This window comes from Notolepis coatsorum (assembly GCF_963971535.1).
Source record: "Notolepis coatsorum genome assembly, chromosome: 7".
Taxonomy (NCBI): Eukaryota; Metazoa; Chordata; class Actinopteri; order Aulopiformes; family Paralepididae; genus Notolepis; species Notolepis coatsorum.
The window spans coordinates 129,258,216-129,281,672 of record NC_140171.1 but is presented as its reverse complement, the minus strand read 5'-3'; the positions used below and the strand labels follow the sequence as shown (position 1 = coordinate 129,281,672).

The following is a 23,457-nucleotide window of genomic DNA, read 5'->3' as shown; positions in this document are numbered from 1 at the left end:
CATGAATATGGGAATTGTGGAGAGGGAGTGAAGCCGAAGTGCTGTAGTTGTGGTGGGGAGCATAGTGTAGCGTTTAGGGGTGCGAGGTGATGATGAAGGAGGTCGCGGATCGGAGAGAGAGAAGGGAGGGTAAGTTGACGTATGCTGGGGCGGTTAGCAGGGCAGGACAGGGTAGCCAAGAAAGGGTGCAGGGGGTTGAAGGAGGGCATTTGGCAGTGAGGGTAGAGCAGGTGGAAAGAGAGAGGGGAAGGGAGGAGAAATTAGGTATTGTGGCCTTCGTGGCAGGGGTAGTTACTGGTATGGCAGAGGCTAAGGGTAGAACAGAGATGGTGAAGATGATTGTTAGGATAGCGGTTCAACATCTGGGATTGAAAGGTCTGGACTGGAAGGAGGTGTATAGTGAATTGGCTGAGGGGGCTGCGAGGGACAAGGCTGCGAGGGACAAAGCAGCCCAGGATAAGATAGCAGGGGGCAAGGAGGGTCCCGCGGAGGGGGGCTCAGGCAGGAAGTAGCAGCAGTAGCTGCACTCCAATGGACAATGTAGTTGATGACGGGGTCCAGTAGAAGAAGAAAAAGAAGGTGAAGAAGGAGAAGAAGGAGAAGAAGAGCCCATAAAAAGAATTGCGGAGGGCAGTAATACGCCACGATGCGTCTACTCTGCCGGAAATTCAAAAAAGAAAGAAAGAAGAAGAAGGGACCGGGGACACACTGCTGTGCCCTCCCTCACCAAGCTAAGTAGAACTGTCCACTCTCAGCTGTTTGTGTAAATACTCTGTAATATTGAATATTCACTCTGTAATAAATATTTGATTGCTAACACCCTCTCCTCATATTTCAAGGTCAATAAAAGAATATGCCTTATCATTCCCCACCTCCAATGTACAGCCCCACCCACCCAACCCCACCCCACCTACTCAACCTCCTCCAATGTACAGTTTCTATGTCAAATGTATACACTCTTTTTCTGGACACTTTTTGTATCACAAACAGTACTGTATTTGCAAATCTGGTATAATGTATAGATGTAGCAGTACTGTCTATCTGTATACGTGTGTGTCATATGATGAATTGAAAATGGGGGACCCTGACGCTCGCGATGTAAACAAGACGAAAGTCTTTCTCTGGTCTGCATCCCCTTAACAATTGTATGTATTGAGCTGTACTGTACTGTACCCATTCTGCAATCTGTTAATCAACTTTTCAATCAATCAAGCAATCAATCAATCAATCAATCAATCAATCAAAGGTGCAAGCATAGTCGTAGTACCCTTGAAGGAGTGCTCCTGCCAGAGTCTGACTCTTCGGGGTATTCTTGTTTACCATGCACATCGCAGTCACGGAAGGGGCTAGTGTCAACCTTGACCTGTGGTCCGAGGGGAGGGCAGAGAGGAGAACAACGACACGTTAGCTTTAGTTCTCTCTCCAACAACAGGAAACGCAGCGCTGGAAGCAAGTGTCATCCGAGGACACGCACAACTTTATGAATGCCATTTAAAATAATGGCGTTAGTCATATAAAGTTATTAAATAATAGAGCTGACTAACGCGGCTAACGCGATCAGCTCGACCAAATCGTGCTTGCTCAGCAGAACCGTGCAACATTAGGCACTTACTTAGCTTGGAGAAGTTACATGAGCTGACATTGCGTGTAGAGAGACTCAACAAAGTCACCAGCAACATGACATTCCTCAACAACACGGAGTTCACGTCAAAAGAAGTCATCAACACAACAAGCAACCGTCTTTAACGGGCTTTCGATTCAAAGTCAGGTAACGTTATTAATGAGGACCACAGCTAGCAGCAAGCTAGCCGATTAGCACACATAGCGAACCCAGTCCCAGACGTGTTGTCGAGTCACTAATGTGAGACCCGAGTTTCACTATAACGTTATTTATTTCACACAGTGGCGATCGGTGTTCTGAGTGTGCTTACTATGCTAAGCTAGTCGACAGTTAACCACTAACTTCGTTTAACAAGCGCATTCATGATCTTCTATCTTGCTAACCAACGTTTCACTATGAATTGCAAATGTGGGACCCTGATGTAAACAAGACGAAAGTCTTTCTCTGGTCTGCAAAAGTTTTCATTCATTCAGCTAAATAATTAGTGTAAAGTAGTGTAGTGTACTGTATATTTGCATATCGTATATGTCACAAATGTAACTGTACTAAATACCTGTATGTCATGTATGTCCCTATGCCATAAATGTCATTGTGTATGTCATAAATGTCACTATGAATTGAAAATGGGGGACCCTGATGTAAACAAGACACACTTCTTTCTCTGGTCTGCATCCCCTTAACAATTGTGTGTATTGAGCCGTACTGTACTGTACCCATTCTGCAATCTGTTAAATAAAGTTTTCATTCATTCATTCATTCATACTCTGTGCATCGTCTCTTGAGTCTTGTGCCACCAGCAGCCAGCTGTTGTGTAACGTTAGTCTAGTTAACGTGTAGACTTTGAACTAGCATACATACAATATTATTAACATAAATAATCTGACATTTCTCTAGTTGGGGCTTGAAACAACCGGCTTCAAAACGGCAGCAGACACATCCACCTCAAAGATGGAGCTGGCGCTGGTAAGTGCACCTGCTGACTGGTGGTCATGATGATGATGGGGTCATATGTTTTAATATTTGCAGCTCATTTATTTTGTTTCAGTCTCCCATGGGCCTCAAATCTGGCTACCTTACTGTTTACATCAACCACCTTTACATTTATTCAAAGGTTACAATTAAATACTTACTTACAAAATTAGAAACCAGTCAAACCGCTGTCCGTGCACCCTGCCCAAAATACTTCATAGCTGATGGCACGAAAATACTGTCAAAATGGTTAGTAATCTGTCAAATTGAATGTAGTAAAAAAACACATTATTAGCCTTGGCAAAAATGTAGTAGTATTTGTCTGATCACCATAGTGCGTTTGTATGCAGATCAATGAGTTGGTCTATGTAAATACCCATTTACAATAGTAGGGATATGTCCATATACTGATCAGAAACCCAAATATGATCACTGGGATATGTTGATATAAAAATATGCTGTTGGTTCATGTAGACAAGCATATTAATCAGAATATGAAATTACATTTAATACCTTATTTTGATGTTAGATATTAGCCAGGATATTGGCTTTCATCTGGAACAGGGGCTTTCAAAGACTCGGACATGAAAGTCTATTCATGGTCTTCCAATGGCACAGTACAGTTTAAATGGAATGTATGCTATATTTCACATTAACGGTAACATGGCATGGCAAATAACTGAAAACCTGGGCACAGTAGCTGTCTAAATACCTGAATATTTTCTGCCCAAAGTTACATCCTAGATGATAGTCCTAATACATGCTATTTGGTGAACACATGTGTAGTATTGTGTACTGTAGGCCTTATAGTACATCTTCAGCAAGGTTCCTCATGGGAGTCGCACCACTCACTTTGCTTGTGTTGGTGTGCCATGTCATGTTCTACCTATTGACATGGCCACCGCTGAAGCCTGCCGGAGGCCAAACTGATTGTCCTGTCAGCCTCTGGTAGGTTCATAGTAGTTGGTTGCCATGGCATCCTCTTCAGAGGTGGGACATAGCTTATCTGGAGGGCATGACCGTAGAATGTTGAATTGATTTTCATGCTCAGGAGTCAGGACTTGATGTGATGTCATGTGATGTACTCAAGCTGCACCAATAAGAGAAGAATTTAAATGGGATATCTGAAATGAAATAAGTGATTTGCATCCGGTTTTCGTTTTGTGTTGAAATGTTCATATCTAACATATCTATTCATATCTAATGTCTAGCATAACCCCCCCCCCCCCCCACATTCTCTGTGACCCACATTTATACACACACACACACACGCACACGCACGCACACACATAGACAGACTATATTCCCAGCCACTGCATGACTCATGCCATTTCACAAAGATGGGATTTATGTTAACCCCTTTGAGTGTTTCAGAGGAGAGGAGAGGAGAGGAGAGTGGGTGTAATTAATACAGGTGTGTGGGTGTGGGTAAGACGCAACCCTATAGAAAAAGACTGGATTGAGCTGCTTCTGTGACTGGGAAAGGGGGAAGGGAGGAGGAAAAGCAGGAAAAGCAGGAGGAAGCTATTGTGAGAGAGAGAAGGAAGGGGGGAGAGAGAGATGGAGGCTTATTCTATAACATGCTCTTCGTAGCAGCAGAGAGAAAGGGAGAGATGCAAGAGAAACAGGATTCTCCAACCGGAGCCCCTGGTGGCCTGGGAAAGGTAGGGTGTGTGTGTGTACAAATCTATATGTGTGTGTTTGGAGCCTACACATATAGTGTGTGTTTATGTATTGTGTGTGTAGCTTACTTTGTATGTAAATGTCAAGCAAAAGGCACACGTACTACTACACAGTGTTGCTGTTATAGTGGTCATTGTTATCACAATTAGCCCTAAGAAATGCATCAGAGGGGCACCCCAGTGGCGCACCGCATAGTGCCTCGCACACCTACGCGGCCGTCCCAGGTTCGCCTGCCGCTCCCGGGCTGATTTGTCGTATGTCCTCCCCACATATTCTCCCGTTCTCCCTCTCCTCTGTCGGTCTTGTATGGCCAATACAAAGCTGTAAAAATGCTCAAATAAATCTTTAAAAAAAAGAAATGCATCAGACGTCCCTCATCCCACATCTACATCCGTGTGTAATATGTCTGTTTGTCTGAGCATCATGTGTATGTGTTTCCCTCCACATCTGGCTATATTTCACATCTGCCTGATGTCTGTCCATCCCTCATGTTTCCTGCCCCCTGCTCACTGTTTGTCCACAAGGCTTGTAACTGCTGATAACACCATGTCTCTGTGTGATTCGCCCAGACAGCCTGTGTGTTTGGGCTGTCCATGCATATCTGCATCACCTTAACTGGGTTGTGTGTGGGCGCTTGCCCCTGTTCTGTCTGTTGCCCTCCGTCAATACCATACAAAGCACAGCCGGAAGAGGGGCGACAGTGGCTCGGGAGGTAGAGCAGTCGTCTGGTAATCCAGAGGTTACCGGTTCGATTCCCGGGCGGCTTGTAGAACCCCTAACTGCTCCCGATGAGCAGGTTGGCACCTTGCATGCACAGTCAATTTTGCAGAGTAAATTTTACTCAAACGGAGTAAATTTTACTCAAACTGAGTACAATTTTACTCAGTTTGAGTAAAATTTACTCTGCGAAATTGACTGTGTGGTCGTGAATGGCTTAAATGTGAGGAACAAATTGTAAAGCGCTTTGGATAAAATATAAATGCACCATTTACCATTTACAGCCCACGTGTTTGTACCGTGTGTGTGTACTGTATACTATATATATATATACAAATGATATTGATGTACAAAAAGTGTCAATACGTGTTTGTCGAGGCTAAATGCTCAACGTTGATGTTCAGCGGGGCTGTCTGTTGACCAAACACATTCTGAGTTGATTAATTGTCATAGGATTTGTCGACCACTCGATTAGGCTAGTTCACTAGTTGAGTTGCTAGCTAGCTGATGTTAGTTGGTTGATGGTGCGGTACTGTAGCCAAAGGCAGGAGGATAATGGCTATTGGCTCGAGGGCATCCACATGACCGCAGGCTGCCTCTGACCGTGGAAGAACAACGCTGTACGTTGCACCGTGCACTCCAGGAGGAACATGAACAACGTCACAGCAGCTTCATTGCACACTTTCACACAATACTTTTTCACAGTGACTAATCCATGGTCTTTTATTTTTTCTTATCAACTCCTTTCCGTCTTCCATCATTCTCTCTGTATTCTCCTCTTTCCATCACTTTCTCTCTTTTGATTTTCTTCCCTTCATCAACCTCTTCTCGTCTTCTGTCCTTCCTGCATCTCCTCCACTCCTCTCCGTCTCTCCTCTGTCTTCTTTCCTCAGGCTCACCCAGCTCTCAAAGCCTTCATGTGTGGTTCTCTGAGCGGCACCTGCTCTACGCTGCTCTTCCAGCCACTGGACCTGATCAAGACGCGCCTGCAGACCCTTCAGAACAACATGAAGCCAGGGTGTGTAGCACATGAAGCATGATAGACACACACACATGCACCACACACGTAAAACAACAAGTACCTGACTGTAAGTGAGAATGATATTTATTAACACTTTGAGTGCCAACGACGAGAAATCTCGTTGTTCGCCGCCATGCGTTGAGTGCCAACGACGAGAAATCTCGTTATTTAATTGTTATTGCTTTTATTAGCGATATCCATTCATTTTTCATCAATCCAGCCTCACGTTATCATTGGGACTGTCTCTGACCTCAAAAAGGGGAAATACCGCCCCCTATAGTCTCCCGGATGGTAATGCACCCATTGGATTGGACTCAATGGAAATGCATGGGGGGGAAAAAACCCGGATTCCACATTTTACTTCTCAGGCATGTAACCCGAGACGATTGCATTCATTGGGGACCCTCAGAGCAGCGTGGAATATGTGTTTCGAGGTTGGATCAATAAACGCAATCGATATTTGGAATGGCGATCAGGAATTGGAATAATCTTTTTGCAGAACATCTGATGTGAAATAAGGAATCTATTTGACCAGTCTTGGGGTAATCGGATGTTTTTTTCACATATTCCACAACGTGTGTATATGACGTTAGCACTGACCAGGTCATAGATAATCGATTTTTCAGCCCGCTTCTCTAGCGTGCATAAGTACACATATACTATCGATAATCTAGCGTTTATTTGAAAACGAAATGTGTTGTGTGTATTCCAGTAAATGGCTATTTCCGCGGAATCTTTAATTTTTTCTAGACATTTCCAAAAACTTCAGTTTTTCAAACCGGTATAAAACGGAAATGTACCGATGAAAAAACAATCCGTTTCGTACATGTTGACTGCAAGCAAGTCATTGATAAGCGACGGGCGTATTAGACACATAGCCATAATATAGAACAGGGGTCGGCAACCTTTTTGACATGAAGTGCCAGTTTGAAATGCTCTTGTTAACTAGTGTGCCATATCAACAATATTCCATCCATATACAGTAGGCTACATGCATCGTAACAGCATTTTAAAGACACATTTTTATCTCATCAGGTATTTTTAATAATTTCTACATTATTATTATATTATTATTAACCATATTATTATTATGGTTGTATCCTAGGTGACCATATTTTGATTTCCAAAAATGCTGGCTCCAGCCTCGAGATACATAACCCTAAATCTGAATTGGGGGAAACAAGCGATGGAGACAAACGGCTACATACATACATGAGATGACCATTTCACTCGCATTTGCCTATTCATTTGAATTTTGAGCAAAAAATAGACGGAAAAAAAGAGGAATCCGACGAGGGGGATTCGCAAGCCTCATCTAACGAGGTGTCGCAAGGTTTAACTGAGGCGGCTAACGTTAACATGACAGCACTCACGTTACCAGGCTAATGTCGAGCAGCCGTACTGTATTGTACCCATTCTGCAATCTGTTAATAAAGTTTTCAATCAGACATGACGTAGCTCATGTTACCAAGCAATCGTGCGCAAAGTTCAGCACCACATACATACAAGGTGGACGGCTCCCCTAGCCCGACACTTATACGTACACCCTCAAACACACACACACACACAAAGCACACACACAAAGCACAGGCACCTAGAGAGAGTTAGAGTCTTTATGGACAGATCTCCAATAAAATAAGGTTGTTTCTCAGTCTCTAAAAACACATCAATCCCAGGTAAGTGAATACATGTGCGCATGCATGAACATGCCACATATGCTCTATATATGCACATTCAAGTTCATGTTCACATGCAAACCCATGTGTAGGAAAATAAACAGCTTCCTACCAGTCAGTGTGATGTGATCCCTGTTTTGCTTTGTCCCCAAATCGTCTTATGATCTCCGAAACATGTCCAAAACAGTCTGCCCTGCACCTTGCAGTCGGAGATTGAACTCGTTGACGTGTCTCGTAATATCCGTGAGAAACATCAGTTTCACAACCCACTTCACTTCTCGTCCTCGAGTTCTGGCCGGGTAGTCTTGGCCTTTCTTTATCAAAGCAGCCGGCAAACTGTTCCACAGCGTAGCCACCTAACCGCGGAGTAGAGCGGGACAGCTTTGTATTTCCTCAAGCAGTTAACTATGAAGTTAACAATTGTTGCCACCATAGCCATAACCTCATTAAGAACATTTTCCAAACATAAAGCACACATACAGTAGAGCTCATTTACCTTAGCTTTCTTAGCTAGCGGGGTTGCCATCATGACATCTACAACTATGCAGAACGCAACCGCGGCACTGTGTATGTATGATTACAATGGGAAACACACGGTGTGACACACCTCAATCAAACTAAATAAAAAAAGTGTAGCCAATGGCTGTTCAAGAGGTGATTTGACATGTCATAGGGGTGTGCAAAAGAGTCGACTTACAAAAAATAACCTGTGGGAGGATTTCAACAAGATAAATGCGGCAACAGTCCAGTGCTAAATATTAAAAGTGAAGTAAAAAAAGAAGATTTTTATTTATTTATTTTTGTCAATGGGTGCTGCGTGCCAATCAAAATGCTAGGGTTGCCCGACCCCTGATATAGAATATAGAAATAGCTCTGCAAAAATCATGAAATATCGGAAAATCAGTCCAAAAAGGCTGGCATTCAAGCGATAAATCGTGTGCCCCCTGCTGGCACTCAATGTGTTAAGATGTGCATGCACCCTCTGAGGTGCACAGCCCAATAACAATGCTCCTGGGTGTTTCTCTTTCTCTTTTTCTATTCTATCTATATCGATCTATCACTCTCGATCTATCACTCTCGTTCCCTCTCTGCGTGAGAGCGAGAGCTACATGCTCTGGGTGGGTGCTTATGAAACACACACAGCAGGGTTTCCATAAATAATTGGTGCCGGTCCACGCTGGTCAAATATTATTTTGTAATAAGTAATGTTACACTACCTCGACTCTGTCTGCACTGTTTGGGTCCATGTGTAGCATGACTCAGTGAGCCACAATTTCAATGTGTCTGTTAGAATGTGTACGGTGATGTGTGTTAGTGTGTGTACTGTGTACGGCCATGTGTGTTAGTGTGTGTACGGTCATGTGTGTTAGTGTGTGTACGGTCATGTGTGGTGATGTGCGTCTCTAACCTTCCCTTGGTTTTCTTGTCAGGGCGCCGAAGGTGGGGATGTTCACAGTTTTCATCCATGTCGTTAGAACAGAGAGGTTCTTCAGCCTCTGGAAGGGCGTTTCACCGGTGAGATTCTGGCTTCACTCCACACAACATTTCTCTTTGCTATTAACCAACGTCTCACCAGGTTTGAACCCTTTCACTACCACACTACAGACCGTCTGTAGTGTGGTAGTGAAAAGGATAACCGTCTGTAGTGTGGTAGTGAAAGGGTTAACCTTCTGTAGTGTGGTTGTGAAAGGGTTAACCCTTTGTCGTGTGGCAGTGAAAGGGTTAAGTATCGTATGGCTGCAGCATTTGAAAGAACTATGAAGATTAAGACTGCTGTCACAGGAGTTTCTATATATTTTAAATGTTGTATGGTGGAGATTGATACACTCCTAATGTTCCACAAACATCCCAATCTAAATAATTGAACGTCGTCTGTGTTCTCTCGTTGACGCTAAAAGTCATCCGGTTTTCCAGTTGCTAATAGCTGAAGAACTAACATGCAACGTCTTTGATGCTGATGGATTTTTTAATACTATTCCTCTTTTTTCTCTCAATCCTGCCAGTCGTTTGTGCGTTGCATCCCTGGGGTGGGCATCTACTTCAGCACCTTCTACTCCCTGAAGCAGCATTACTTCCTGGAGCGGGCGCCCAATGCTGGCGAGGCCGTGCTGCTGGGGGCAGGGGCCAGGACTGTGGCTGGTGTCTGCATGCTGCCCGTCACTGTCATCAAAACACGCTTTGAGGTGAGTGAAGGGTTACTTTAGAAGATGCTATTATTTCTGTGTGGGGAGAGCTCAATTTGTGGGCGGCGGATGAGATCGGCAGATTTGCTTGGGGGAACATATTGGAGGGGACAGCCTTGGGAATTACTATTAGTACTGTAGGTAACATTTATGTCTTGAATGGAGGATAGAGGGTTGCCCTGTGATAAAATGGGAGAGGCTGGAGTATTGTTTATATTGTATTTTGTTTCAGATGCATGTCTTGTGAATTGTTTGTTGAATTGCAAAATGGAAAATTTGTAAAAAGAACATAACCAAGAACTGAAAAATAAAATAAAAACATTGTGGAAAAAAGAAAAGAAAATGCAATTATTTAGCTCAGACTTGGTGGATAGGTTGATGGTCAGCCGAGAAGCTGCACTGTTGAATTATTTTCAACAAGATCAGTGGTACAAAGTTGTAGCCGTTGGTTGTCCGGTATGGCAACCAACAAGATTCCTGACTGAGGGACGCTAGGTGGGGTGGGCACACGAGCCAGGTCTGTGCCAGGTCTAGGTGGGCACACGAGCCAGGTCTGTGCCAGGTCTAGGTGGGCACACAAGCCAGGTCTGTGCCAGGTCTAGGTGGGGACACGAGCCAGGTCTGTGCCAGGTCTAGGTGGGCACACGAGCCAGGTCTGTGCCAGGTCTAGGTGGGGACGAGAGCCAGGTCTGTGCCAGGTCTAGGTGGGGACACGAGCCAGGTCTGTGCCAGGTCTAGGTGGGGACACGAGCCAGGTCTGTGCCAGGTCTAGGTGGGGACACGAGCCAGGTCTGTGCCAGGTCTAGGTGGGGACACGAGCCAGGTCTGTGCCAGGTCTAGGTGGGGACACGAGCCAGGTCTGTGCCAGGTCTAGGTGGGGACACGAGCCAGGTCTGTGCCAGGTCTAGGTGGGGACATGAGTCAGGTCTGTGCCAGGTCTAGGTGGATGACACAATATTATAATGAGTCACCTCAAAGGTAAAGATCATGATAGAGGTGGAGGATGTAAAGGTCATGGTAGAGGCTTAAAGGTCATGATAGAGGCTGTAAAGGTCATGATAGAGGCTGTAAAGGTCATGATAGAGGCTGTAAAGGTCATGATAGAGGCTATAAAGGTCATGATTGAGGCTGTAAAGGTCATGATAGAGGCTGTAAAGGTCATGATAGAGGCTGTAAAGGTCATGATAGAGGCTGTAAAGGTCATGATAGAGGCTGTAAAGGTCATGATGGAGGCTATAAAGGTCATGATAGAGGCTGTAAAGGTCATGATGGAGGCTATAAAGGTCATGATAGAGGCTGTAAAGGTCATGATGGAGGCTATAAAGGTCATGATAGAGGCTGTAAAGGTCATGATGGAGGATGTAAATGTCATGGTAGAGGCTGTAAAGGTCATGATAGAGGCTGTATTATAGAGGCTGTAAAGGTCATGATGGAGGATGTAAAGGTCATGGTAGAGGCTGTAAAGGTCATGATAGAGGCTATAAAGGTCATGATAGAGGCTGTAAAGGTCATGATAGAGGCTGTAAAGGTCATGATAGAGGCTGTAAAGGTAGATATAAGACCGTGATGAAGATAAATAGAAGTGATGAAGATAGAAGAGTGTGATTAAGATGGAAGAGAGTGATGCAGATAGAAGAGAGTGATGAAGATTGATAGAAGAGTGATTAAGATAGAAGAGGGTGATGAAGATGGATAGAAGAGTGATGAAGATAGAAGAGGGTGATAAAGATGGATAGAAGAGTGATTAAGATAGTCGGGTGATGAAGATGGATAGAAGAGAGTGATGAAGATAGAAGAGGGTGATGAAGATGGATAGAAGAGTGAAATTAGGTTGTGGGACTTGTACAGCACTTTGTTCAACTTTGTCAGTGCTGTGAAGTTTAAACCTTTTTAAATCTTAGACAAACGAAACACTTTGCTTTCATGAAATATTGTAAGCCGTCATTTGAGGCTTTATAAAAGCAGCACAATGAACACAAGTCAGTGCCGAGTCCGACCTCATCTTAAATAACAACAGCATTGCTTGTTGTAGTTAACAAAGAGAGGCAGAGTTGATTTTGCACCAAAAGAATAAAACATTTTATTTATTTTTTATTTTTTTTATATATATTTGAATTTTATTTTCATATTCTAATCCCAAGCCCATCGAACGAAGCTTCGAAGTATTTAAGATGGCCCTAGTGTGAGTGATCACTGAAAGCCTGTTTGGTTTGCGGTCTGCCTGGAGATTCTTTTAACTGCCTGTTGTGAATAGATGCCACTGGTTGTCTTGTTAGCAAGCGGTTAGATTATGTGTCAAGACTGCTAATGCAGCCATTTGTGTGTGTCGATGGTTATGTAAGTTTAGAGTGTGTTTGGGATGTAGTAATGAGGGCTTATCTATTGTGTGTAGTGTACATGTACATGCATATATAATATATATGTATATGTGTGTGTCCAACTGTGTGTATGTCAGAGGGTGTGATTGTATGCTTATGTTTTTGGTTGGTGGTTTCGGACATAGATAATTTTTTCTCATTATAATGCAGGGGGCGGGGGCGGCTACGTGGCGTAGTGGGCAAGGCACTCGCCACGAAATGCTGGAGACGCTGGGCTCGTCAGTTCGAGCCCAGCGCTCCACATTTGCTTTCAGTTTAGCTGGTCGTCCACAGTAATACACATTGGCCGTATTACGGGGAGGGAAACTGAAGGGTGGGGATCGGGCGTTGTGGACAGCGACTCCTACAGGTCGGTTGGTGCGCCTGCGCAGTAGAATCAGGAAGTGTCGGGGGCAGCGTGAGCCTCCCACGCGTTACTCCTCGCCACTGAGAGATCGAGCTGCGCAGGTGAAAAGATGCGACTGCTGTTACCTCAAGTACCGGAGGGGACTTGTGCTATGTATGACTTAGTCCACATTGCAGCCGGCTTGTGGGAGGCAAGAAACAGCGTCCGTGACAGGGGAGGGTTGAATTGGATGATACGAAATTGGGATGGGAGAAAATATAGAAAATGGGAGAAAAAGTGGATAAAAAAATAAAATAATGCAGGAGACGGAATGAAGAAATGAATGCAAATTAGCTCTTTTTCGTTCATCTACCTTTTCAGAGTGGCCGCTATAACTACGCCAGTGTGACGGGTGCTCTGAGGAGCGTGTACCAGACGGAGGGTTTCAGGGCTCTGTTCTCCGGGCTCACGGCCACGCTGCTCCGAGACGCCCCCTTCTCTGGCATCTATGTCATGTTCTACAGCCAGGCCAAGAGGTCCCTGCCACACGGTGAGTCACACTTAGGCTGAAGTTACACTAAGGGAAGACAGGAACGTTTCATTTTCACTTTTCAGAACGTTGCGTTATGACAGTCAGGTTAGACGTTGTTTGTCTCCTGAACTCTTTTCGTTGTCAGAAGAAGCTAGGCGTGGTCAGACGGCAACGGATCTCGTCACTGAATTCAACACTGAGCATGCGCAGAGGTATTCGTCGCGTCACTCGCGTGCACAAAAGCGCGAGCTCTGGGGTTAAAAACGGAAAATATAGCCTCAAATGTTGACTGGGAGTCGGTGTTTCAACTTGTTCAACTTGACTAACAGGGTGAAACATTAGTTATTAACCCATTCTCCGCCATTGACGGATTAAGACGTCATTCCTCACCATGCTTAATCTGCCAATGACGGATTACGCCGTCATCGAGATCAATATTTCAAATTTTCGTCATGGTATTCACATTTCACCCACGGAGTCATGACTGGTGCTGTAGATCTCCACTCAACTCTCCAGCGCTTCAATACCGCCACCTGGTGGCCGATCGGCGAGTTGCCAAACCGGAAGTGGGGCCGGAAGTGCTTGGTGTCACCCCTATTCCGTCCGCCACTCGCTATCGCTCGCGGGACTCCATCTGGACACACTGGATAATCGATCCGTTGCCATAACTCGATAAACAACATTATTTGGACGTATATAGTATTTATTATACAACCTGGAAATGGAGCGCATAGATCAACATCCCATAATAGAGATCTTTTTGCTCCAGTATCATCCCCCATCGCTACGAGGAAGCTGCGGTGAGTTTCAGCGTTTTTTATTTATTCTTCTTATTTATTCTAGTCATTCTTTATATAGCCTGCCTATCAATTGTTTTTAAGCTCAATAAACTCTGACCGGAATTTCTCCCATTTGTCTGGGAGATTGAAATCTTGCAGGACACGGAGACCGGCACCAATATTTTTTTTTTTTTTTTTATCCACTTTTTCTCCCATTTTCTATATTTTCTCCCATCCCAATTTCGTATCATCCAATTCAACCCTCCCCTGTCACGAACGCTGTTTCTTGCCTCCCACAAGCCGGCTGCAATGTGGACTAAGTCATACATAGCACAAGTCCCCTCCGGTACTTGAGGTAACAGCAGTCGCATCTTTTCACCTGCGCAGCTCGATCTCTCAGTGGCGAGGAGTAACGCGTGGGAGGCTCACGCTGCCCCCGACACTTCCTGATTCTACTGCGCAGGCGCACCAACCGACCTGTAGGAGTCGCTGTCCACAACGCCCGATCCCCACCCATCAGTTTCCCACCCCCAAATACGGCCAATGTGTATTAGTACGGACGACCAGCTAAACTGAAAGCAAATGTGGAGCGCTGGGCTCGAACAGGCAAGCCCAGCGTCTCCAGATTTCGTGGCGAGCGCCTTGCCCACTACGCCACGTAGCCACCTTACCGGCACCAATATTTTCTAACGGAAACCCTGGTCCATACTGACACAATTGGCAGTGTCAGCGGGTGGGAAGCCGGCGAGGGTGGGTCCTGGTCGTTGTAAAACAGCGACTCCTACAGTTTGGTCGGGGCGCCTGCACAGCAAGGGAAGGATCTGGGAGAGGTAGTGTGATCCTTCCACACGTTACACTCCCCCAGTGAGAGTCCGCGCTGCCAGGTGAAAAGAAGTAGAGATTGGCTACACATGTGTCAGAGGAAGCATGTGATAGTCTCCGCCCTCCCAGACCGACGGTAGGGGGCAGAGCACACAACGACCAGGTAGGGGATTGGGAATTGGCATAACGACTAACATTGGGATGGGAGAAAAACGGGAAAAAGGAGGGGGGAAAAGATAAAGTAAAAGAAATAATAAAAAAAACACACATGTAACATATGGCATCATTCAGACGCAACCGAACTCAGCCCAATGTCTCTTCACCGTCCATTATTTTCTGCATGTCGGCAGATCTATGTCGGAATACGTTACTCCACTTCTCCTTAAACTTCATATTACGATACCGTTTCCAATCACAGCTCACGAGCAAAACCTGCTCTCGTAAATTACACACGTCGCTGGCCTTTTTTCTCCCGCTCCAACACTGGCATTTACAATACGCAGGTGCATGGGCTCGCGCTGTCTACAGTGCGATAAAAGGACATATAATAAAAATACTATCAAGTAAATAAACAGTGTAAAGATATATCTCTTATACAAATAAACAACACATGCCATAAGGTATAGACGGAGCCACCTGGGAGAAATGCGAGGCCCTGTGCGAAATGTATTTTTGCCTTAAATTATCAAAAGATATTAAATCAGGTTGTCGTCTCCAATCAGTAAGAAATTGTATATATATATATATATATATATATATAAACACACATTTTACACACATGTTTGATTATTATAATGAAGCCTTGATACGATATGAGTTTTTATAGTAATGCGTGTTTATTACAACACCACACAAAACAAAATCCCCATCGCACAACACATTCCCAAAACCCAAATATAGGCAATAATAACAGTCAGGGGGGGGGTTGATATGTGCCTCTGGGCGGGGAACACACTGGGAAACCCCAGTGATATACGTAGCCTATATAGGCCTACTACCCACTTCAAATAATTGACAACAATAACAATAAGCACTCCGATGTCACAAACGGCAGATAATTATGTGAGGATTTTCCTCCTGGCTTTCCTTGCAGCAAATTCTGAAATAATGTCTTGATAATCCAGAGTAGATATCAACGTCCTTTTCTATCGCGAGGATGGAAAGTCCACACAGTCTCTCCTGGGACATTGTAGTGCGCAAATACCGTAATTCCTCTAATAGTAACCCCGGCTTGTATTTGTTTCAACTGTAGCGGGTACCAGGCTTGTATTAGGAGGAGGCCTGTATAAGAGGGAGGCCTATATTTAAAATTTTCAAACTGATCATACTGGGTACTGGGTTCATTTATTGAAACCAAGTACTGTATGAAATAGTAAACAGTGCAATTACAGGTGGTCACTGGTCATTTCAACGTTTTCAAAGTGAAATCAAGTAACTAGCTCAGTATGCAGCTCAGTATATTAGTAACCCGGCTTGTATTAGGAGGCCGGCTTATAATTGCTTAGCTCAAGAGCGCACCCGGCCATTAATAGAGACCCGGCTTGTATTTGAGACCCGGTTACTATTAGAGGAATTACGGTAGTTCTTTATCAATTTTAACTTGGAGAAGCTGCGCTCCCCAGATCTATCTCTTTCAGTTTGGATAGGTTCAAAATAAATCCAAATGTGTCCTCGAATTGTTGCAGTTGCTTAAATCTGGAGTTTAATGCTGCGAGGGCCTGATCCACTATTTTGAGGAAATATTCCGTTTCGGGTGGTTACGTGGCGCAGTGGGCAAGGCGCTCGCCACTAACGCAGGAGATACTGGGTTCGAGCCCAGCTCTCGGCGACCGGCCTGTCACGATAACACATTTGGCGGGGCGATTAATTGTCCCAGAAATTATTGCGATAAGTGATATTATTGCGGTTTTGAGAGCATTTATTTTTTTGAGAAATGTATTTCCCAGAAGTTTTCAATCAACCTTTTTATTTTTTTTTACTAATATAATGATAATAGCATAATAATGCATGGAAACTGTTTCAAAGTGCAATAAACCTTTATTTAACATTGGAAGACATTTTAAATATCCTAAATTACTACCTAACCAATCAGATCTGTGATATGAGGTAGCGTCACAAGCAGAGTAACCTTGGCAGGCAAAAAATGCTCAGTTTGATTGTTTATTATAAAACAAACTGAAACTGGAAACAAGCCCTCTGTCTGGCTTTTTGTGTCATCCTTTTAACATGTACCGGTACTTGTATTATTAATGTACCTTGCGGTACCATGTACAAAATGTTAATAAAGTAGGAAAGAACTGTGGAAAACGTAATAAATAAAAGGCAGTGAAACAATATTCAAATAAACACCAAAATATATACTATCTCTATTGGAATGGAGACTTTTCAGCACAGGATAAACTAGGGATGGGCAAAAATAATCCAGATCGATTGATCACATGATGTACTCGAGTACTCGTGGAGGAAAACGCTGTACAAAATAAACGTCTTTTCCTGTGTTTTAGACTTTGCTCTTTTATTTTGAAACCCACCGACCGGAGCGGAAGTATTGTTGTTATTATCCTAGCAGAACCTATGAGCGGACAACTTGTCTCGTCCGGTTCTGTGTTTTTGAGCTAATGATAAAACAAATGTTGAGATTGTTGGTGAACAACTAACTTTAGGTTAGTTTTAACGTTAGCTACTAACATTAGATGCAGCTACTACAGGAAATCAACGATGAGGAGGAAGCGTCAAAGCCGCATATAATAGAATAGCCCTGTGGTGCGTAGGCACGACAGCGCAACTCGAAACTACCTGTTATAATAAATGTATTTATGTTTAACTTGTCCCTGTGTCCAGTCCTTTGACTAGCCCCACCCGTTCATTGTAAACAATGATGCATGTAATTGTATTAACGTTATTGTGTGTTGTTGTAGCTATGTTATACATTGTATTTAGTTGGTTAGCTATTTAGCTAATGTTGATAGCATTGAATAGCATCAACGCTAGATCTTTAATCTTTATTTAGCAGTCCAGTTTCTCCGGGCAGTAGCGAGTCACTACTTGGGTCTAAAAATAGCTACACTACAAAGAACGCTACTTGGTTCAAAAGGAGCAACGCTATTGAGAAATGTAGTTAAGCTATGTAGCGTTGCTACTGCCCAACATACGCATGGTGCTCACAGGAGCTCCCGTGCTGTACTCTAGTAACGCCAGCGGCCCGCCCCCCCACACGGAGAGTGACTGACAAGAGGTACTGGTTCCGCCTCTTTAAAACAAACACGCAAATAGCAATTAATCGCGCCTGTCAAAATCATTGCATTCATTTTAATTATCGGGCGATAAATTGATTTATTGCTTATCGCGACAGGCCTCTGTGTTGCTTCCGGCTTGGCTGGTCGTTCATATTAGGGGGTGGGAAAGCCGGTGGGTGGGGATCGGACGTTGTGGACAGCGACTCCTACAGGTCGGTTGGTGCGCCTGTACAGCAGAATCGGGAAGCAACAGGGCCAGCGTGAGCCTCCCACGCGTTACTCCTGGCCGCTGAGAGATCGCGCTGTGCAGGTGAAAAGATGCGACAGCTGCCTCCTCGTGAACCGGAGGGGACACGTGATGCAAGGCTTCGTCCACATTGCAGCCGACCAGTGGGAGGCATGGTCTAACAACGTTCGAGACAGGGGAGGGTAGAATTGGATAATACGAAATTGGGATGGGAGAAAAATAGAAAATGGGGAGAAAAAGTAGATACAAAAAAAAGGAAATATTCCGTTTCGAATACCCGCTCTGCGGATAGTGGGATATTGTGTGTCTCTTTTTTGTTTCATGACTCGTGACTCCCTGAATACTACCTCGACGTCCATCTCTTTAGCAATATCTTTAGCTGTTATTTTTGCATAGGTAAATCCAGTTTCTTTGTATTTAACAAAAAAATCTATCAGTCCCTTAATGTCAGACAAAGCCACGTCCAGCTGCATATCCTTAGTACTGCATAGTCTTACTCACATGTGTTCACAGCAAACAACATGTCATACATAAATGGACAGGGACCTAGCTACATCAACAACACTCTAATCAATTACAGGTCAGCAAGAACACTGCGATCATCAGCTGCTGGACTACTAGAGGCTCCCAGAAACAGTCAAAAGAGGATCGGTAATGCAGCCTTTATCAACTATGCCCCAAAACTATGGAACAAACTACCCCAAAACATCAGGGAAGCCAACTCGTTAGACATCTTCAAAAGACAGCTTAAAACCTATCTCATTGCTCAGGCATTTAAATGAAACATCAGGGATATCCTGACACAAATTGTACTTTACCTGCACTATTCTTACCCTACCTACACTTCCTATCAAATTCATGTGTCGGTTCTATGCACTGTAATTTTAAGAGCACTGCTCTGTTGTAATTCAAAATTGAACTATTTTATCAATTTTTTTCACTGCTCTGTTGTATGTTAAATACCCTGTTGTATGTCCGTTCTATTTTATAATCTTTTGCCTATTTTTAAACTGACTCCAACCGCACTTTGTTTTTACTCTGTCTATTCAATTTTTATTATTTGTATTACTGAATGAAACTGTCAACAGAAAGGCCTATTGGGATGCTAGATCCTAATGTGAAACACTGTGATTTACCTTACCTTGCTACCTCTATCTTTTTTATGCTTGCTTATGCCTGTATTTTTTACTGTTGTGAAGCACTTTGAACTGCAACTTCTGTATGAAAAGTGCTATACAAATAAAGTTTATTATTATACCATATAATCATAGCCAGAATGAATTAAAATTGTTCAAGCTCATAGTTGACCAGAGACTGGGCTTCACTTAAAATTTTAGGGTCATTAGTGCTCTCTGCCACTTCAAGCAAAGCATCCTTAATATTATTAAGTTGGTAGTGTACTGCTTTTACACTCTCTACCCGACATTCCCACCAGCTGAGAGCGCGAGCCGATAGCGAGAGCCGAGAGGACCAGCCGAGAGCCGAGAAAGAGCAGAGAGCACCAGCAGAGAGCGCGTCATTTAAAGGGGAACTATCTTATAAATGGCCTTTTTGAGTGTTTAGCATTGTTTCCTAGCTATGTGAACTTATATTAATATGATCTATGTCTCAAAATTCTCATATTGGCGCATTCTTCCAATTCTCCTCTCACAATATTCACCCTCACTGAACTGAGTCGTTTGAAAATGTGCCTATATGTGATGTCATATAGTCACTGCTGCATGTTAATGTTCAGGGGAAGACGACGACCCGCAGTGGTTTAGGAGCCCAGGCTCAAAACAGCTCGAGATCTTGAGGTAGAAAAATGCTGTTTTTGAGGACTTGATTAGAAATACAAAACAATGGATAAAAAAATATATATATATTACAGAGGTGTTCCATAGACTCACAGGAATTGTGTAAAAGTGCCCAAATAGTGAAAGAAATAGTAAAATAGTTCCCCTTCAAATAAACTAACAAATGCTTCCCCAAATGTTGGCTATACTGAAATTAGCTTAACTTTTAGGCCCATCAATTGTGGTAATTAAAGACTTTAGAAAAAAAAAACTATATATTATATAAATATATCCCAAATGAAGAATAACATAATGCTACCTGCCTCGACAAAATCCATGCCTTGGTTATCCAGATGAATTATCTTTTACAGCATCTTTTACGTCTTGAGCAATGTTATGTTCCGAGACATATACATTTAATTTGTTAGGCTATTTGAATACACCGTTTAGCCCTAAATGGAGGATTCAAATAGCCTAACAATTACAAATAAAAAGGCAATATGTCTTGGAACATTGGCTTGCAGTTGCATTATTGCAAACTAAAGAAAATGTGAATTAAAGAAGTTAAAATGAATAAAGGCAGCAAACATCTGGGCTACTTGGTCGTTCATGTTGACTAATCCAGTGCTGGAAAAATATGGCTGGATCCTGTTCTCTTCGGACGTTGGTGAGGGCACACGGGACGTCGGTGTCTAGTGTGCATGGGCATTGGACGTGAACGGCTCCGTCTCCGGCTCGCGCAAGTTTACATGGCACCGTTCCAAGGGACTTTGAGAACGAAAACCCCCTTGGAGCGTTGCCGCTAGGAGAACGAAAATGCCAGCTAAAACGCTGTTGCCTTTTAACTTGGGACATGCAAACGAAATCATTCTAAAATACAACGTTGCTGTTTTCCCCCAGTGTAACCTGGGCCTTACACAGTAGATAGAACAGAATAGAATAGAAATCCTTTAATAATCCAGAGGGAAATTCGGCACTACAGATCACTCACATTGAACAACAATAAACTAAAATCAATTGGACTAAAATAAGAATATAGGAATAAAATAGAATAAAGAATAAATTACCGTCCGGGATATACATTCTGGTATGTATATACATTCTAAAATCTTAAATATACAACTATCCAGCCAAAAATATACAGTAAAGTGTACAGTAATAACAAGTGTAAAAATGTAAAGTGTCCAGGAAGATTTCACCAGGCTGTACTGTCACCCTGTCCTCAGTGATGCAGTGAGGTACAGTGATGCATTATAGAGTCTAATGGCTGTCGGAATGAAGGACTTCCTGTGCCGTTCAGTGTTACATCTAGGGAGTCTTGGTCACTAACACTGAACACTGAGAAAGTAAGAATTTGGCTTTAACCCTTTAACTGCAGAAGGTTAACCTTTCACTACCACACTACATTAAGGTCTAATGCTTTACCTTCCTCCGGGTGGTTGTATGTCCCCCTCAGAGGTGGGCTCGTCATCCTACGCCCCGCTGGTGAACTTCGGCTGTGGCGTGGCGGCCGGGGTCTTGGCCTCTCTTGTCACTCAGCCTGCGGACGTGGTGAAGACCCACATCCAGGTCAGCTCCACCCACTGGAGCACCATGGAGGCCGTTCGCTACATCTACACGGTGAGGACTCGGTTCACTGGAATCGGCAGCTTTCCTTCGGTTAACATTTGTGTCTCCCTTTTGTTAGTATCTTGAGATAGAAATATCACATTTTCAAAAGTCTGTGGTCCCATTGCAGCTTGTTTTTATTAAAAAAATTAAAATGTTAACCATTTGTCACACCCCTACCTGTAACAATCCAAATTAAGAAGGGGGGGGGGGGGGGTTATACATTTTTGCACAGCTTATAATGAGATTTTGCTACCTGCCAAAGATCGTATATGGATGCTTTACCTCATGGCTTTTTTATGTCTGTCATGGACCTTTACCTATTAATTGCCATTTGTTTGTTTTTATTGATTTTCAACCTGATGGGTAATGATTTTAATTAGATATACATACATTATCTAATGAGCGGAGATGGGTAGGCGGGGTGGCGGAAACTGTACAACAGTTAACCCTTTCACTGCCACACGACAAAGGGTTACGGTTAACAGTCTGTAGTGTGGTAAGTTAGTGAAATGTTAACCTTCTGTAGTGAAAGGGTTAATAGTGAAAATGACATGCTGCCATGTGAAAACGTTACTATTTTTCATTTCAGTTTAGTTGAGTAGTCTCATTGTTGTTTGTGTGCTAGGTACGTTTCATGACCCCAAGTCCCATTCAGAACCACAAAAAAATATAGGAAGTAGGGTTGTTTTACTTGACTACTGAAAACGTCACTGTCTGGAGATGTATTAATGTATTGGATAGAAGCAACACTGAACACTCCTCTTCCCTCAGGAGAATGGACTGAGTGGTTTCTTCCGCGGCGCAGTGCCCAGGTCTCTACGAAGGACACTGATGGCTGCCATGGCCTGGACTGTCTACGAGCAGCTCATGGCTCATATGGGCCTCAAGTCCTGAGGAAGTACAGTTTGGAGCAAAAGGAACCGAATGCTGATTTGATACATAAGGGACGGTGATAATGGTTTCATACAAATGCCCGATGGAAGAGGCACAAGAGATTGTAGACACTGTTTCCTAGCAATCCCCTGGTATTAATTGGAGAGAGAGAGAGAGAGAGAGGTGTACATTGGTGGGTTACAAATGATGAAGAGTGAGAGAATGTGTCTGTATTTACTTTTTCGTGTACATGTGCTTGTGTATATTTATTGCTGTGTATGAGGTTGTGATGCAACACTTGATCCACTCTAATGTCAAGCCTGACCCCCCCCAAGTAACATTCCCCCACAGCTGTGAAGTGAATCTGTCCCTCCTCTGACTCCTAGATATCCCACGGTGTGACTATCACTCCAGTACAGTAAGTCTTATCATCTCCTCTCAACTCCACCTATCTCCTTGTCATCATTGTTGACTTGAACTAGATGTTTAGAGGTGCTCTCACCAAGCTGTTTACACACCTGGGTATCTGTGCTTAGGTGACCAAAAACAAGTGCAGCAGTAAGTGAAGTGGAGAGAGAGAGAGGCCCTGACTTGTGCCATATTTATCGGATTGAGTGTTGTTTATTACTGTCCAGCTGACTAAAAATATATTTGATATTGTTTCAAGCTTGGGACAATCACACTAAGCCACACTGCTGTGCAATGTGGGGGGGGGGGGGGCGGGGTTATGCTCTGTGCTGATTAACTTCAGTAAGCACAATAAAGCCAAAACTATGCCAATTAAAACGTGTGTACAACTAAGGTGCATTCATGTTTCTACATACAACTGGCTGTGCTTTCTAAACAAGTAATGATAGTTGGCCTTATCTGAGTAACACAAACACATTCTGAACTATTACCCATCATATACATTACTGCAAAGAAACATTTTTAATAGCATCTAGCCAGATATAATACACATGCAACAGAAAAAGAATTAATAGCATCTAGCCAGATATAATACACATGC

The 23,457-nt window shown here is 43.5% G+C and overlaps 1 protein-coding gene across 1 annotated transcript; it reads left to right on the top strand.

Moving 5' to 3' along the window:
- The first annotated feature begins 1,206 nt into the window (after window positions 1-1,206).
- Window positions 1,207-23,143, top strand: slc25a38b (solute carrier family 25 member 38b). Its single transcript, XM_084318499.1, has 8 exons — window positions 1,207-1,768; window positions 2,516-2,584; window positions 5,884-6,008; window positions 9,118-9,202; window positions 9,691-9,870; window positions 12,955-13,123; window positions 21,421-21,584; window positions 22,347-23,143. The coding sequence occupies exons 2-8, from the start codon at window positions 2,570-2,572 to the stop codon at window positions 22,467-22,469; spliced, it is 861 nt and encodes a 286-aa protein (XP_084174625.1). The 5' UTR covers window positions 1,207-1,768; window positions 2,516-2,569; the 3' UTR covers window positions 22,470-23,143.
- Window positions 23,144-23,457: the final 314 nt, after the last annotated feature.

What these genes read in the sequence shown, in the direction of transcription:
- slc25a38b (XM_084318499.1), top strand. An exon ending in CAGAACAACATGAAGCCAGG is followed by an intron (nt 6,009 to 9,117) that starts GTGTGTAGCACA and finishes TTTTCTTGTCAG; the next exon opens with GGCGCCGAAGGTGGGGATGT. An exon ending in TCTGGAAGGGCGTTTCACCG is followed by an intron (nt 9,203 to 9,690) that starts GTGAGATTCTGG and finishes CAATCCTGCCAG; the next exon opens with TCGTTTGTGCGTTGCATCCC.